The 16,623-nt window shown below is 50.1% G+C and overlaps 1 protein-coding gene across 1 annotated transcript in view; it reads left to right on the top strand.

The window, feature by feature from the left end:
- Positions 1-16,623, top strand: part of KDM2A (lysine demethylase 2A) — a 33,750-nt gene that overhangs the window by 849 nt on the left and 16,278 nt on the right. Inside the window, exons 3-7 of the mRNA XM_056492070.1 lie at positions 774-878; positions 13,867-14,005; positions 14,613-14,691; positions 15,863-15,909; positions 16,023-16,201. Coding sequence (XP_056348045.1) covers positions 774-878; positions 13,867-14,005; positions 14,613-14,691; positions 15,863-15,909; positions 16,023-16,201 — 549 coding nt within the window. The remainder of the gene's footprint in view (positions 1-773; positions 879-13,866; positions 14,006-14,612; positions 14,692-15,862; positions 15,910-16,022; positions 16,202-16,623) is intronic.

Raw genomic sequence — 16,623 nt, forward strand, 5'->3', positions numbered from 1 at the left:
AGCAGGATGGAGCGAGTTCTCCCTACGTGGTCGTAGCGGTCCTGTAACACTACAGGAGGTGGCGGATCCGCTTCCCCGATCCCATTCCCCGATTCTCCTTCCCGAAGGTCTGATTTAGACTTAGTCCTGGGGATCAAGAGCCGTGCCATGCCTAGGCTTTGGTTGGTTTCCGTCCCTTTAAAAAAAAAAAAGTTGTAGGTGCCATTTGATGCCCTGGGAGGTTTTCCCAGGTTGGTGTGTGGTGTCACAAGGTGGCACATTTGGAGAGCTCAGCATTTAGGTCTCCTCCAGCCAGGAGTTAAACCCTAACTGCTTCCCTGCTTGGGTGCTGCATGTAGGAGAGATCCCATATGCCTTCTCTCTTCGTGGGAGATGTCCTGTTTTAGTGTAGTTTCTCCCAGGTGCCACGGTCCAGGATAATCCTGAGGACAGTGGTTGTGTTGTTTGGAGGAGCTGGCTCTCCAGAGTCTAATTTTGGGGAGGCCACAGTTTGACAGGACCTTCTGTGGTTTTTATCCCGCTGTGGGCTAGTAGAGCTGCTGGTGGTAGTCTGGAGCCAAAGTGGGAGACCTGCAGCTCCTGTTGTGTTACAGAAGAGCTGGTGAAATAATCTACCTTGACATTTATATTAAGTTAGAATAGGAGCCTTAAAAGTTGGGGTGGGCTCATCCACTGGGTTCAGCCCCCAGAGCGGGGTGGGGCTGGCCCGAAAAGGAGCTAAGGAGTGTGTGTGTCCCCGTGCCCTTCTTCACTGTTTCCCTCTGGCTTCCAAGGAGGAAGAGGACGACGACAGCAGTCCTGGTGTGTCCTTCTCGCTCTCTTCTGAGGAGTCGGAGATGGAGCCCGAGGAAGAGCGGATCCGTTACAGCCAAAGACTGGTCAGTAGCGGCCTTGAAGCAATCCTATTCCAGTCTTGGTTCTGTTGCAGCTGGAGAAGGGAAGGGCTTTTCTTGGCAGCAGGGTTAAACAGGCTGGTGGTGGATGGATGCAGCCTGCACAGAGGTGTGGGCTTGGCTTAGATGGCTTTGTGGGTTTTTTTATGTCACCAGGTTTGTCCTAATGAAGGAAATTTGGCTGCTGAGCTCTGGAAAGGGGGGTTGGAGGCTGAAGCTGAGGAATGAGCTTTGGGATAGGAACATGAAACTGGTGTCAGTGCAGTTTCTGACACAACAGGTTTTTTCTGTGTGTCTGTGACAAGCAGAGGACCTGAAACACTGTGTGTTACCATTCTTGATGAGTGGCTGTGAAATCTGGGGGAACCAGCTCTCACTTCAAGCTCCAGTTTTCCTGTGCCTGTGTCTCTTCCCAGTGTTTTGAAAAAGCTGTTCCAGCATTCATGTCCCAGTCAGGCCCTGTCAAGAGCCCTGATGTTTGTGCTCCTGTTTGGTGGGACTGCCTGGGAATTGGGCTGTAACTGGGAACAGCTTGGGAGCAGCTGCTCTTAGAATCTTAGAATCTGAGGTGATATTCCCAGAGATCCCAGGGAAGGAGGGAATCTGCGTCTCCCACGCTGTTTTTGAGGCAGTTGCAAACCCCTGTGGGGGGCAAGTGGCAGCTCTGTGGTGGAGTCCCTCTCTGAGTCACGGTGGTACCTGTAGCCTCACCTTCAAAGTGCTGCCCATAAAGGTAAATCCTTATCCTTTAATTCTCTGGAATCATTTGGTGTGAGGCTATGTGGTTCTTGGCATTAAGCTTTGTCCTCAAGATGAGCAGTCCTAGGTTCTGGGGAGCTCCCAAGTGCTTCGGTGGATGTTTTAATTTGGCATCAGCAGCAGTTCCACCTCCTCCCTCATCTTGACACATTTATTCCCACAGCTGTGCGGAATGCAGCTCAAGGTGCTGGTTTGAGTTCTGGGGAGTAATCCAGGGCTAACCCAAAGTATCTGGATAAAGATACAGCAGGTGAAGTGGACTATCAGGCCAGCAAATTGTCAGTTTAAAAATGCTTATCATCTCTCAAATAAAAATCAGGAGGAGTTGGTGTCCTGGTGCAGGTGGGCTGGGCTCCAGCAGAATGTGCTAAGCTGGATAAATGTGCCTGCAGGCTGATGAGCTCTGTGCTTAAGGGGGTTGGGAAGGCACATGGGCAGCAGGGTGAGGCTCACCTGGACTTGTGTGGCCTCATGTGCGTGAGTTGTCTGTGCTGGCCTGAGGCCCGGAGGAGGAGGTATGACCCCTGTGTGGTGGGTCAGGCTTAACTCCTACCTGCCATGCTTTTCCTGGAAACTTCCAGCTCATTATGTGCTCCTGCTGTGTCAGTGATGCTCTCTTGCTGAAGGACCCTTAAAAGAGGATTCTTTTTCTTCTGTAGAACATGATTTGACTTACTCAAATATCCCACAAATGGCTCGGACTTGGGAGCTGGGTTAGTAGGCCTAAATGAAGAGTTCCAAGTAGGGAAGCAGTAAGCTGGTGGTACAGAGTGTTTCTGCTGCTGTCAGCTGTGTTTCTGGTATGTGGCAGGGGCTCAACTAGCAAAAAATAAATGTATTTTAAAAAAACCAATCCAGGTGTGATGGTAGTCCTACTGGCCAAACAACCTGGACCAGAATAGTTTATGGTGGTGAAGGAGCTGAATTAGTTGTGTGGTTTGATGGTACCATCTGAGTTGGTAGAGGAAGTTTGTTCTCTGGTGTGTCAGGTAATCACACTGACAGGATCTTTTTCCTGACTGGTTTCCATCAGGACAAAGAGGAAATCTTGAGTGTTCTGTGTTATTTTATTTAGTTTGCACTAATGTCACCTTCCTCTGCCTCAAAAATCTGGTGTGTGTCTGTTTTCTGAGTAAATTTATCTGTGTTGGTGAAAGATCTGGGTTTGGAGGAGAAATTCACCTCTGCTTCAGGTGTGGTCACGTTCCTGCAGAAATTCCCTGCGGGGTCACACATGCCTGTGTGGCACAATGGACACTTTGATTCGGTGGGTTGCACTGCCCTAACTGTACTTGCTTCCTAGTGCAGGCTCTGCATCCATGACTCCCAGGATAATATAGGCCTGGGTGAGTTGCTCTGGACTCGGGGATATCGCTGGGAGGATGTCTTGTGCCCATCCAAGACCATCTGTTGGAGGAGCTGTGTCCTGGTGAGCTCTGGGAGTCTCAGGCAGACACTGGGGCATGCTGAGTGTGGAGGGGACACGGAGGAGCAAGTTATCCATGTTCCTCACCCAGAGACTGGGAGCAGTGGAGATGGGACTTGCAGGCACTCTAGAGTCGTTCGCTTCTAATTCTGTGTGAATGTTCTGCCCTAACGAGGCAGTTCTTGGTGCTTATGCTGAGGTGCCACCATTTCAAGCTGGAGTTGAGTGTTTTGCAGGCCCTTAACCGCCTTTAACTGAGGAGCTAAATGCTCTATTGTGTCCTGAGCCTGAGTGACAGTCCAGCCCTGGTACTAACAATGCCACGGTCCTTCTCTGAGACTTGGAAATCTTAGCTGGCTATCACTGGGTGGTTGCACCCAAGCCTATATCATACCAGGCTGTTGGGCTCCCCAGAGGAGCCTGCATTCCTTAAAGGCTCTGGAGAAAAAGATCCTTTGGCCTGCTGCTCACAGAGGTTGTCTGCCCTTCTGCAGAGCCATCCTGCCATATTCTTGGGTGCTGGAAGTGTGAGGAAGTCTCACCTTCTCCCTGCTCCAGGGCTCATTTTGGCAGGCCTGTGCTGTGAACTGAGACTAGCAAGGCCCTGTGAAGAGCAAGCTGGGATTAGCACATTACCACAGTGCTGCCGTGCACTTGCAGTGACAATATTCAGAGTGAGAAATGAAGGGCAGCAGCACTGGATCACTTTAGAATGACTTGGGAGCACAGCAGGGGAGTGCCATTATCCAAGGGATAAATCCTGCTCATCACAGTCTTCCCAACAGTCTGTGTTTCAGGGTGTGGTTCCCAGTCAGAGTTGCTGGGGTGGCAGAGCTGGTTGAAGAGGTTTTCTCACTCCCTCAGTTAGTGCCTCAGGAGCTGATGGTCCTGAGGTGAACGCTGCCTCAGAGCATTGTGGCTCATGCCCTGGATGGAAGTTGTCGGGGAGGAGGCATCTAATCCCAGCTGTTGTCTGTGCTGGGGTAGTGAGCAAACCTGATGGGGCTGGAAGTCTGAGATGGGGAGACAGGGTGGGATAGGAGCCTCTTAAACTGGCTCTGCTGCTGGAGAGAGCCCGAGGAGGAGCCTCACCCTCCCTGGGGGCTCTGTTGACTGAGCCACAGCTCCTCCTGGAGATGCTGGAGGTTGGCCCCAAGTTACCATCCCTGACTGGGTGCACTGTCACCCTTATTTCTCTGTGGAAGAGGTTGTGACACCCATGAAGGAAAATGAGCTCATGGAGCAGGAGACCTAAGTGCTGTGGGTGCTGGAGAATTTGGGAGATGAGAGGGGAGCCGGGAGTGAAGTGCTGTATCCCATGGTCTGAGGCAGTCTGTGTCCTGCCTTAACACTGCCCTGCCCTCTGGTCAGATCCTTGTGTGAAATTTGAGAGGAGGCTCTGCCTGTCACTACCAGCCAGAAGCCGAGGCCTCTCCTGTAAACAGCAGTTACCAAACCTGCCCTTACATGTCGGTGTCCACGGTATCCCCTGGGAGAGTTTAGATGGGCTTTGCAGCATGTGGAGCCATCAGCTGGGGGATGAAGCCTGGGGAGTGTGATGGACAAGGCTTTTCTTGCAGCCCTTTGTGCTGTGGAGTAATCCCAGCTCAGCCCATGCCTGAGGGATGGCACTGCTGGCTCTGGCCAGTGCCCAGAGTCCCAACAGCTGGAATCTTGTGGTTTCCAACTTGTTTTTGTCCTTTCTGCAGGATGGATGGGGTGATGTCAGTGCAGGACACAAGTCGTGGGGCAGGAAGGCCCACACATGTTGACAGGACACTTGTGACAGTTTTTCTCACGGGATGGGAATAGATTGAGGGAGAAATGGCCTCAGAGCTGGGAGAGGGAGGTTGGGGGAGCAGGCTGTAAGCTGCCTGTGTCAGGTAAGATAGGGAAAAGGAGGATGCAGCTTCCTGCCTTCCCTGTGTTGCTCTATCTTGAATGTTTCATGGTATCCCAACAGTGCAAGGAGTTTCAAGGAGCAATCGCATCAGGTTCAGCCCAACTTCTTGTTTGTCCTGTAAAGCTGCTCACTACCAGGTAATGATCCCTGGAGATTGCTGATGTTTGTCATCCCTGGGTACTGGGGGGTGACAGAGGCCAGTGCTGCTGGATACTGGCTTTCCCAGGGCTGCTCCCACTGATTTGGGATTCTTATGAGTGTGCTGGGTTGACCCTGCCTGTGTTGCTCCCTGCAGACATTGAGCATGGGATGAGCCCCAGGCACTGGGTGAGAATTTGGTTGTTTTTACATCACCTGCTCCCTCTTCCCCACGTTTGAAATGTGACACTGGCAATTCCTGTCAAGCCAAGCTCCTTCCTGGAGTTCCTCTGTGCCCTGTGTGAAACCCAGCCTGGCCAAATGTCCGTGGTCTGCTGGATGCGCCTCAGCTGCCCAGTCTAGACAGGACCCGGGCAAGGGGGGTAATTAATCTCTCCCACATGCCTCAAACTGGAGGCACTACAATGAGTCATTCCAAATGACCCAGGTGTAATAAATGAGCTCTAAATAATTCAGGGACTGTTCAGATTTGGTCTGGGCAGGGCTTTGGTGGAAGCTAGCAGCAACTGAAGGCTATTCTTGGAAAGCTTTAGAAATCCCTGTGAGCATTTAGATCCTGCCAGATGCATGACTGTGCTGTTCCCTGGGAGAATAGGTCCCTGAAACCAAGTGGATGCTGTTCCTTGTCAGCAGAGAGGGATGCAGGAGGTAAATATTGGTAGAATTCTTACTGTCCCAAGCCTGGCTGTGTCCTGAGTGTGTCCTGGAAGCTGCAGTGCTGACTAAACTAGGAGCCAAACACCACCAGGAACACTTTAAGTTACCTGTGAGTTACCAAGCAGTCTCTGCAGGCTTCATTTATGTTCCTATAATAACCAGGAATAAGTTTTTCCAGTGTTATCCCAGCTGGCGGTGATACTGACAAGTGACGAGAGCAGTCCCTGTGCCTCCAGTGCTGTTTTAGTTATGTCAGGAGCCACCCAGATTTACAAGTCACTGCCTGGGTTTGGGGGGACAGGACACAGGTGGGAAAGTGGTGATATGCTCAGAAGGTAGAGAAACAAGGTGCTACCCTAATCTTGTTCTCTGAAAATGTATAACAGAAGCGATTCCCTTCAGGATGAGATCTCTGGTGCTGCTGCTGAGGGAAGAATGTTGCTGATTCCAGAGGAGGAAATGATGGCTGAGCCTTTAGGGGGCTGTGAGGAACTTTGGTGGTGTTCTTCCCTTCCCACAGTGACTTACATTCCCTGTGCTGCTGATGTTCCCTGTTTACCTCATTTCCCAGTTCCTGGGAGCCAGGTGGAGAACACTCCTAGCTGGCTGTGGATGCTGCTTTCTGCCACTTGAGGTGGTTCAGGTGAACCTGGTGGCAAAGTGTATCCTGGGAATCCATGATGGGGGAGAGGAGGATAGAGCTGTTGGGCAGGGGTTTGTTCCCATTCCTTCTGCGTCTCTGTTGCTGTAGCAACAGCACTGGGAGTAAACAGCAATGAACTGGCTTTCCAGGGATTCTGAATCTCTCTGAAGTTCCAGGAACTTGAACCAAAGAAGTTTTTGGGCTGAGATCTGCTCAGGGTTGCAGGGTAGTAGATTTTACCTATTTTAGCCATTGCTCTGTACACAAAAGGGTTTTAATAAAGCTGCCCGCCACACACCCTTTTAGGTCAAGGAAAAGGCTCTGTGAGCTTTGTTCATGCTGGTCCTCAGGTCTGGGAGCTGAGTGCACAATCCCGTTGTTTTTTAGCCAGTGCTGACAGAATTTGGGAGAAAATACCACTTCAGAAAAGTTCTCCTAGTTCTTCCACGTACCCCTGGCTCCTGGGAGCTGTAATCTTGGGATCAAGCTGAGGCAGCTGGAAGTGGAAAGGAGAGGGCTGGCAGTGTATGCTTCTTTAAGGTCAGGCTACCTCAGTGTCTTCAATTTGCTGTGCATAAATATTTCCATGTGTCACTGAGCCCCTTTGCCCCATTTGGAGTAAGGAAGGGATGAGTGCTGGATTCCTTATGGAGGAGAGGGGGAGGGAGTGTGTGCAGGGATGGTGTAACAGCACAGAGTCCAAAGGAAATATCCTTCCTAGTAGCTGGATACCCACATTGTTCATATTCTTCCCAATTCTGGGTTGTTTTCACTTTTTCTGAGCATCCTCAGCCTTATAGCCTGCAATGCAGCCAGCTTGCTGCTGTTCCCTTTAAAAAAGAGTGTCAGCTGAGCAGGAATTGCAGTGCAAACCTCAAAGCTTCCTGTGTTTTTGTTATCCCAGTACTCCTGTGGTCCAGCTTTACTTAGGCTGTGGATGATGGGACAGAACTGGCAACAGGTTTTGGCAGAGCTAGGTTGGGACACTGAGAAATTTGGAGGGTGCACATTTCCCTGATAAAAAAATCCAAGCTAGTCCTGTGATCTCACAGTGTGCTGAGGACAGAGAGGTCCCCAGCAAGGAATGAAGTTACTCAGGGCTGACCTGCTACTGCTGGATCAACTGCACCTCTGAGTGCATACAGCACTGTCCCTTGTCCTGAGTCTCTGCCTCCTGGTCTGTGTGCACAGTGGTGGGAATATGGATTAAATGTGTATAATTTTCAAGCCAGCCTTTTTTGGAGCAGTTTGGTCTATTTTACTCATATTCGAGGAGATTCTGTTGCCTTCCTGCACAAAGCAAAAGGAGCAGAGCTGGTACTGCTCATCTACCTGACTGCATAGGGCACATGCTGGGGACACCTGGCAGGGAAATGGCTCCATGCAGGGTTTTTTCCTTGGATTTTTTCTGATTAGGAATGGGATGTAATTCAAGGGGATTTCTCAGTCCTCTCCAGAAAAGAGAAGGCTGAATGTCAAGGGATGGCTTTTAGCACTGAGGGTCAGTGTTCAGCATTGAGATGGTGTGGAGGGTTTGATGGTCCTTCAAGAACTTCTCCAAGCTTTCATGGAATCCAGGCAGGATTTGTCCCGATGGTGGAAATGGGTAGTCTGGGGGTTAGCAGTGCCATCAAAGCCTGTTGGGACAGTGGCTGTGTGTGACAGAGGCTGCAGGTGACTGGAGTGAGGAGCCGTATCCTTTCGTAGAAGCAGTGCTTCCTTTTTGGGACTTCTGCCAGAGCTGCCCATCTGTGATCTGATCTAGCGTGTTCCTCTGCCTCGTGGTTTCGCTGCTGTGGCTGGTCAGGGTGTGTTTTGGGAGCAGCTGTGCATCATCCTTGGCCCCTACATGCTCCCTGCCCACCTGCCTTACTCCAATTCCCCAATTATTCCTCATGTACATTCAATTTTGTATCCCAAAAGTGCAAACCAAAGCATTCTTCCTGGTCATTCTGAAGTGCTGCCAGCCTTGCTCGTGATAGGAATCCCTCCTGGAGCTGGGAAGCCTGGAAGGGCTCCAGTTTTGTGTAGATCCTGTTTGCTCCTCAGTCTGGTGCTCTGAGTCTGTCTTTGTGCAGGGATGTGCCACCTGAGATATGCCCATTCCGCACTCCAGGTTTTGAGAGAAATGGGACATGGTGAGGGGTGTTAAACCTGAGTTAAGCTCAGTGGTTCCTCTTGTCCTGAGTCTCTTGAGGGGATTGTGCCTGTTCTTCAGATCCTTAGTGGTACCTCCCATATCTAGGAGAGTGGGGAGTCCAGGATTGAAGGTGGGAGAGGCACGGAGGAAAGGAACCTGCTGCCTCTGTGCTGTGCTTGTGCTCCAGAGCTCAGAGCTCAGGCCAGGAGCTGAAGTAGGAGGTACAGACTTGCAGAGGAGGAGGATGTAGAAAGGAAAAGCTCTTGTGCTTAAGATAAGCAGTGACCTGGCAGGCAGCTGACTGGGTGTCATAATCTTGGTGCCTTGGTTCTTCACACTCTGGAAACACTGGCAAGGGAAGACCTTTCCCGCATAGCCCATTCTGGCATTGGAACCTGCTGTGCCCTGGGTCTGTCTGATCACAGCCTGGCTGTTCCCCTGCTTGTCCATCCTCCTGTCAGGCTGCCTTGTGCCTTCCTGGAGAAATGGAAGTTGTTCTCCCCACTTTGCTACTGCTAAAATTGCTGGCATTCTCAGCGCAAGGTCTCAGAGGCAGAATTCTGGACTTCCCTCAGGTACTCACTTGAGATCAGACCACTCATCAAGAGATTTGAATGTTGCAGGTCTGGATTTATCTAGACAAGAGCCACAGTTGTTTGCTGTAAAAATATGTGAGAATTCCTTAACTGAGGAGAGTTGAGCTGGTTGATTTATTATCAGTTTTGGTGCATTTCTTCAGAGTAAACGTGTGAAAGGATGGGGTGAGGAAGAAAATGCACTGGTAAGTCACACTGTTCTATGGATAGACTGGGACTAGGGAGAAGTTAAAACCTGTAACAAGGGGAGTTCGGGATTGGAAATGGAGGTGAAACTTCCCTGCATTCTTCATGTCAAAAGAGTAGAAAAGGATTGTGGAAGCCTCACAGGGACAAGCTGCTCTGGAACAACATGCAGAGGGAGAGGAAAAGCGAGGGGTGCTCTAGTCTGCTGAGGGGGAAGGAGCTGTGGCATAGGAGGAAGAGGTTCCTGGCGACTGGGAGATGGAGCTGAGGGAGGGAATAGCAGCAGACAGGACAGGAAGTGACTAAAATACTGTGGTGTGTGTTGGTTTCACTCTTCAAATACATGAGGCTCTTTCAGCGAAAGGACGGCTTGTTCTTTTTTTCAAATGTGACCTTGTACTCGTTCTTCCCTCAAAAAAACCTCACAGGAGAGGAGTTTTCTGGCTCTCTTCAACTGACTGTCAGCTCCTTTGCTGTTAGAGGGAGCTGTACTTCATGGAGGCAGCTCTTGCTGATGGGAAGAGATTTCCAGGGAAAGGTTTTGGAGAGTGCCACTCTGGACCTTTCCCTGGAATCCTTGGCCAAAATAAAATGCGGGTGAAAGAGTCAGAATAGAAGGGATAGCTGTCAGCAGGATTAATGCGCATGCTTCCTACTTCATCCATTAATTGAATGGTACCCAGGAGGGACAGAAAGGAATGGTGAAGGACAGCTATCTTAGGTGGGAATTGCTGGCTATCTGGTCTTGGAGGATGAATAGACTGCCTTTATCTTAACCCTGCCTGACACAAAGAGAAAATGTTTGGACCACTTGTCAGTTCTTCCTTAGTAAAACTCTCAGCAGGGTGAAAAATGCCTGAATCCTAAGAGACAGCTGGGAAAACTAAGTGAGATTTAAATATTGCTGCTTAATACTGAATGCTGAGATTATCTGATAGATAATGTAATGTGCCTGACTCTGTGCCCTTGCTTCACTGGAGCTGAACTTTACCCAGAACATTGTCACAGGTGGCAGTTTTGGGGGCATCTGCTGATCTCATTTTGGGAAACTGTGTGTCCCTGGCTGAACTGGTTGATACTGGAAGAGCTCCCAATAGTGGAGTCACTCCCAGGAAGAAGCAGTTCTAGTCTAAGAGTCCAGGACTGTGAGTTGCTGATGTTCTCTGGATGGGCTGTAGGAGTGTGCTGGGAAGGGATACTCAGCCAAGCCCCATCCCTAGCCCAGGCTGTGGGATAAGGGTAGCCAGCTCTTCCTAGAAGAGGTCAAACTTGGTGCTGTCAGAAGGATTTGCACAATTCTGTGTGTGTAATAGTGGGGAGGTGAGGTTGGCATTAGCTTGTCATGGCTTTGCAGGTGTCACCTGTAGCCACTTATTTATCCAGGCAGCAATTCCCTGTGTGGCACATCAGAGAGGGTCTTGGAGCATCCACTGAGCACGTCTGTCCTCGTACAGAGCCCTGTTTTGGGGACATGGGGTCTGTGGTTTATGTCGCTGTGCTGTGAGGAAGCTGCAGACTCTAGGAGGGGAAAACTCCTGCAGATGCTGCTTCTCCCAGAACACATGCCTGGAAGCACAGAAGCCTTTCCTTCCTCCTACCTGCTCTGGGGCACTGAAATATTGTTTTTCCCCACCCTCCCAAGACAACAATGACATGAAAGCAGTGTAACCCCAGCCGGGTCCGATGGGATGGGAGCTGTTTGCATTGTGCTTTTGGGTCCTCAGCCATGCTGGGTTCCCACTCTCCTCCATTATGGGCAAATTAGGAGGCCAGACTCTTCCCTGCCCACCCGAACAGACAAAGCTGATCTGCCTGAGAGCTGGAGGGGGTTTCTGGCTGATGCTTTGCTGATGACAGGAGCAATAGACTTTGGAATTTGCTCTGCTGGAGGACACAATCCTCTTCCTTCTCTGTTTTGCATCCCTATTTCCTCATTGCAAAAGGATTCAAGTGTAAGGTGTTCCTGCCTGTTTTCTGGTGTTTGTGGTGTGGCTGCCTTATCGTGGGGTGGCTTGGGTTGAAGGTTCCAACCCGTTTGCTTTGAAGGCTGTGCTGTGAAGGAGATCTGGGAAAAGAGTCTGACAGTTCCCTTATCCCACAGTGCATTTCCAGCATCCACCCGTGGCACCAATAGGATCTGAATCAGGCCCAGCCACGTGGTCACATTTCTGTTGAATGAGCTGCTCTATGCAATCCAGAGTCTGGCTTGGTGCTGCTTCCAGAAGGACAGACAATGTCTGGTCATCGTGCCTGTGGCTGGAGCTGCATTCCAGCCCAGATATCCCAAGGTTCATCTTCAGGTGGGACTCACCTGAGTTCCAGCCCAGTGCAGTAAACCCTGCTCCTAGTTAAGTGTGGCCAAAGGAGTCAAATGTAATCTCTTAAAGGATTGGTTTGGACGTAGCTTCTTCTTGCCAGATTTTCTGTGCCAAAACTTTTCCCCCCAAAGGTGAGGTTTTGAATGCAGCAAAGGCAAAAGAACTGCTTCCCCTGCTAGATGTGAGTGTCTGGAGTAAGGAAGCAGGTCAAAAAGCAGTCTGGTCCTGCAGTGAGCCACCACCCATCTGATCCCAAAGCAGATGAGATCGTGGACTGCAAAATCTTCCTTTTCATTGTGCACATCCTCTGATTAATGGCAGAGAGCTGCTGCTGGGATCTATAGTCTTAGACTTGCCTCAGATGGGGAAAAGTGAAATGTTGGTCATGCTGGAAGGTGATTCACATCCTTGCCTGGCATAGGTGTGCCTTGAACTTCCTTGGTGTGTTTTAGTAAGGAATAGGATGAAATGGGCCTTTCCCCAAAATGCTGAGTTCTTCAGGAAAAGCTGAATGTGTGGTTGGCTCATTGGCCCTAGATCCTGCTCTGCTCTGTGCCCTCATTTTAAAGCTGAGTACCATGCAGGCTTCATGGATTACCTGAGTTTTAAGGAAAAATGCTTTATGAGGTGGGTTAATCATCCATTATAACACAGTCATAACACTTCTCCATCTCCAAGTTTCGATGCATCCCCTTGAAAGAGCCAGTCTCAGTTTAAAGGCAAAGTGAGCATTTGGGAGTTCCAGTTTTTGGTGTGTGCAGCCCAGCCTTAGCAGTGTGAAATTCCAATTGTTCCCAAGGAATAGGTCACTTCTACTGGTGCCACTCCCATATGTCAGTGCTTTTTAAATGCATTTTCCTGCCTTTTTACAAGTGTTTCTGTAAAAACCTGTAAGTAAAGTGAGTTTTTGTGTTGTTAAAAACGGGGAGAGCCCACTCATCTTCAGTGGATGGCTTAAGACAAAGGAGGGCAGCCCTTTTCCCTTCTTGTTTAATCCTTGGAGCAATTGGACACACCCTGGTTGCAGCATCCTGAGGACTCTGCCTGAGGTGCCCCATTCAGGAGCAGCTGATTGTTCCTCCCAGGCTGATGAGGTGTTTGTGTCCCAGTCGCTCAGGTTTTTGGAATAGGAGTTGGAAAGCTGAGCACAGTCAATGGGCTGTTAACAATCGCTGAGTGACTCTGTCTTGATGGCAGGGGAACTCCTTGTGCATCCATCAGCCTGCTTGAAACTGGGAGTTAAAATTGAATGTTGGAGGGAGTGGGGGAAAAGCCTTTTTTTTGTGTGTGTGTCCCTGTGTGCTCCTGCACTGGTTCATCTAATTAATTTTTAAAATGTATTTAAAGCAGTGCTTCTGTATGAGGGAGTCATTTGTCTTTCTCCAGTGAGGTTATCACAGGCTGGTTCTGGTGGTGTTGCCGGGGATGTGACACTGCCCCATCCTGTCCCTGGCTGTCTGCTGGCCCGGCAGTTGGTGTGCACGCTTGATAATGGGAACATCCCGAATTAGGGGAAGGCAGCTTCCTGGCTAATTCAGAGTAGGTTTGGCTTTTATGTGAGGGGATTTAGGGAGCATTCCCACGCAGGGCACTGCTCTCTGGCCAGGTGGGCAACAGCTGGGGACAGTAATTTCTTCCAGATCCAGCAATGCCAGAAGAGGATGTCTGTCAGGAATCCCTGTACAGATGTGCTTATGAGAGCCTTGAAGAAAAGTGTTCTTTCCACTCTGCTATTCTTCCCCACAAAACAAGGGATTAAATCACCTTTTGTGTACAGGCACAATAAAGATGAAAACTTGAGAGTCTTTTTTAAATCATTGGTATTCTGGCAGACATTTAAACTCAAAAGTGCCTTTATCTCCAGTGCAGCAAGATGCTGATGCACCTGTGAAAGTGGGGAGCTGATTCTTTGTTCTTTGCCTCAGTTACACTAAACTCTCTCCCCTCCTCCCATGTTGTGTTGGAATTCATTAGGAGTGATTATCTGTCTCATACAGCCCAATTAGCGCAAATCTGGATGGAGGAGGAGCAAAGCTGATGTTTCAGTATGTTTTGGATTCAGGACAGACCTGGGCTCCCCTAGAGGCCGTGGCTGAGCTCTGCTAAATTGGCATGAGGTTCTGGTTGTTCCTCCTGCTCCATAGCTTCCCTTCCTGGTCCATAACTTCTCCCTTTTCTCCCCTCAGCGTGGCACGATGAGGCGGCGTTACGAGGACGACGGTATCTCTGATGATGAGATTGAAGGGAAGAGGACATTTGACCTCGAGGAAAAGCTGTCCACTAACAAGTTCAACTCTACCTTCGTGGTCTTCATGGAAGGCAAAGGTGTGTCTTGGGACTGCTGGTCCTAGGGAGTGCATGTGGGGAATGGCATGGAAACAGCTCTCTCTGGAGAGCATGGAGCCGGTCTGCAGCTTGCTGGGACATGTGGCAGCCAGGAATGGGAGGGTTTGCCTGGGTCAGCACCTGTAATTTTAGACACATGTGTACCAGATCCTTAATTCAAGGACTCTGTGGAATGTCTCCCTTTCCTTTCACCATGCACATGGCTCTGTGGGATGGCATTTCATCACACAGCCCCTTATGAGGATTTACTGGGAGGGAGGAGCCCTTTTGCAAGGCATCTCTTACTTGGCTCTGAGCTTCCTAGGGAAGTGAGCACCAAAATCCAGGCTGTTCACCTGTCAGGAGCAGCCTGTTGGAGCAAATCCTCCTTATAGGGGTTGTGTGTGAGGCTTGTTAGCAGCACTCACCATGCTGCTGCCCTTCAGAGCTGCTGCAAAGGAGTTCCAGGATTTCTGAAGGAGTGTAGAAAAGCAAGGAGCCAGGGTTGGACTAGGGACTTCCAAAGATTCTTTTCAACCTGAGCATGTCTATAATCCTCTGAAGGAGTTTCTCCTAAACCTTCCCTCTTCTTGTCTCCCCACACCAGACTTCACAGTTGAGTACATCCAGCGGGGTGGCCTGAGGGACCCACTCATCTTCAGGAGCTCGGACGGCCTGGGGATAAAGTAAGTGCTGGAAGCACGGAGTGGTGGTTGACTCTGGCTCAATTCCTTTATCTCTCCATACTGTGTGGGATCTGATCCTGGCCAAGCTGGTTTGATTGTGTCGTGTCCATGCTGTTCTTTATGTGCAGTGGACAGAGAGAAATATGTTCCAGCTCCATTCTTCCTAGTCTGTTTGGACTGAAAATGAGAGGACTGAATTGGCTTTAGGTGATCAGAATTCCACCAAATGTCTGGGAATTCCCACTGCTGCTCTGATGCAACATCTGGCTGGGTCTCTTTCCTAGTAACATAGGCATCTATTTCCAGAGAGTCAAACAATTTGTACTATTTCTGGCACTTTCCAGAATTCCAACCTCGTTTTCTAAACTTGTAAACTGCTGTCTGCCTCTCTTGCTGAAGTACATCCATTGAGGTTTGCAGCTCTAAGTGTAAACTGGGTCAATGTTTTTTGGGGTTTATTAATACAAAGATTAGAGGAATAAATGAACCTTTACAAACTTTCAGAGCCAGTACCAGCAGCACTGCTCCAAACTCCCTCAGCTGGCTGTGAATGGATGGGTGATGTCTCATCCAGTGGAGGATGTTTTGTGCTGGGGTGAATTGGGTAGGAAGTTGTGCCAGGCTCAGTTTAACTGCTGGGTGACTTGGGAAGGTAGATTTGATACTGGGGATTACAATGTGGCTGAAACTGGATTTCTCCTGAGCTTTTGGGTATTTCTCTGGGTCAAGAGCGGCTCAAATGGCTGCCAGCCTGCTCTGCCTGTGACAGCAGTGTTTGTACAGAGAAGGGTGCCAGTACAAACATTGGAGTGGTTCTGCTGTGTCAGTGGAATATCCTGCGTGTCCTGCTCTGGCCGTGCCTTTGAATTGGGATAACTCACACGGAGCAGCCTTTTAAAAGAGAGCTGGGATTGCGTAGCTCAAGGTCTGCTGGCTCCTTTGCTACAAGTCACTGTACAGCAGCTCTGGAGATGGTACATCGTATTCCCAAGCCTGCTTCCCGAGCCAGAAGTTTGTCCTAGTGTTTCACCCTAATCCTGTGCCCCCAGAGATCCTGTTCCATGGCCTTCTCCAACCCCAAAGCTGCACAGGTGTGCCTGCATATTCCTGAGTCACAGGATGTGCAGCCAGAAGCACTTTATGATATTTTAGCCAGATGTTTGTCCCGCAGGATGCCGGATCCGGACTTCAGCGTGAACGATGTGCGGCTGTGTGTAGGTAAGTGTCTGGAGCCACCCTGCACTCACTTGTGTGGTTGGGATCTTTGAGGTTCTCACTTCCTGGAGTCTGTAGTGCACAGGGACAGTTTAATGACGTGTCTGTCATGGCAGGGAGCCGACGGATAGTGGATGTGATGGATGTGAACACGCAGCGGGACATCGAGATGTCCATGGCGCAGTGGGCGCGCTACTATGAAACGCCGGAGGAGGATCGGGAGAAACTCTACAACGTCATCAGCCTGGAGTTCAGCCACACCAAGCTGGAGAACCTGGTGCAGAGACCTGCCACGGTGAGCAGGGCTCTTCCTCCCACAGGGATCTGCTTTCCCTGGAAATCTGGAGGCGAGATGCAGCCTGGCATTGGGATGTGGTGAAAGAGGGGCTGCTCGGAACACGCGTGGGCTCAGTGGGGATGTCAGTCTGGAAGCTGCTGGAGCTGATCTCGCAGTCAGGCTGTGGTGACCATGGCCAAGTGCCTGGCATGTCACTGCAGGGAGATGGCCTGTTCATTGGCTGTCAGCAGTTAGAAACGTGGAAATCTGAACTCCCCAGTGTGGCTGGGAGGTTTCCTAATGCAAAATGCTGAAATCGCTGAGGGCAGAGGAGGCCAAGACTGGAGGTGTGCTGGAAGGGGGGCAGGAAGCTGTTTTGTGATGGGAAAATGAGTTGTGGGAAGTGGGATGGGTGGGATGAAGGTCCAAATTCTCTCAGC

The sequence above is a fragment of the Oenanthe melanoleuca genome, chromosome 5 (assembly GCF_029582105.1).
Source record: "Oenanthe melanoleuca isolate GR-GAL-2019-014 chromosome 5, OMel1.0, whole genome shotgun sequence".
Lineage (NCBI taxonomy): Eukaryota > Metazoa > Chordata > Aves > Passeriformes > Muscicapidae > Oenanthe > Oenanthe melanoleuca.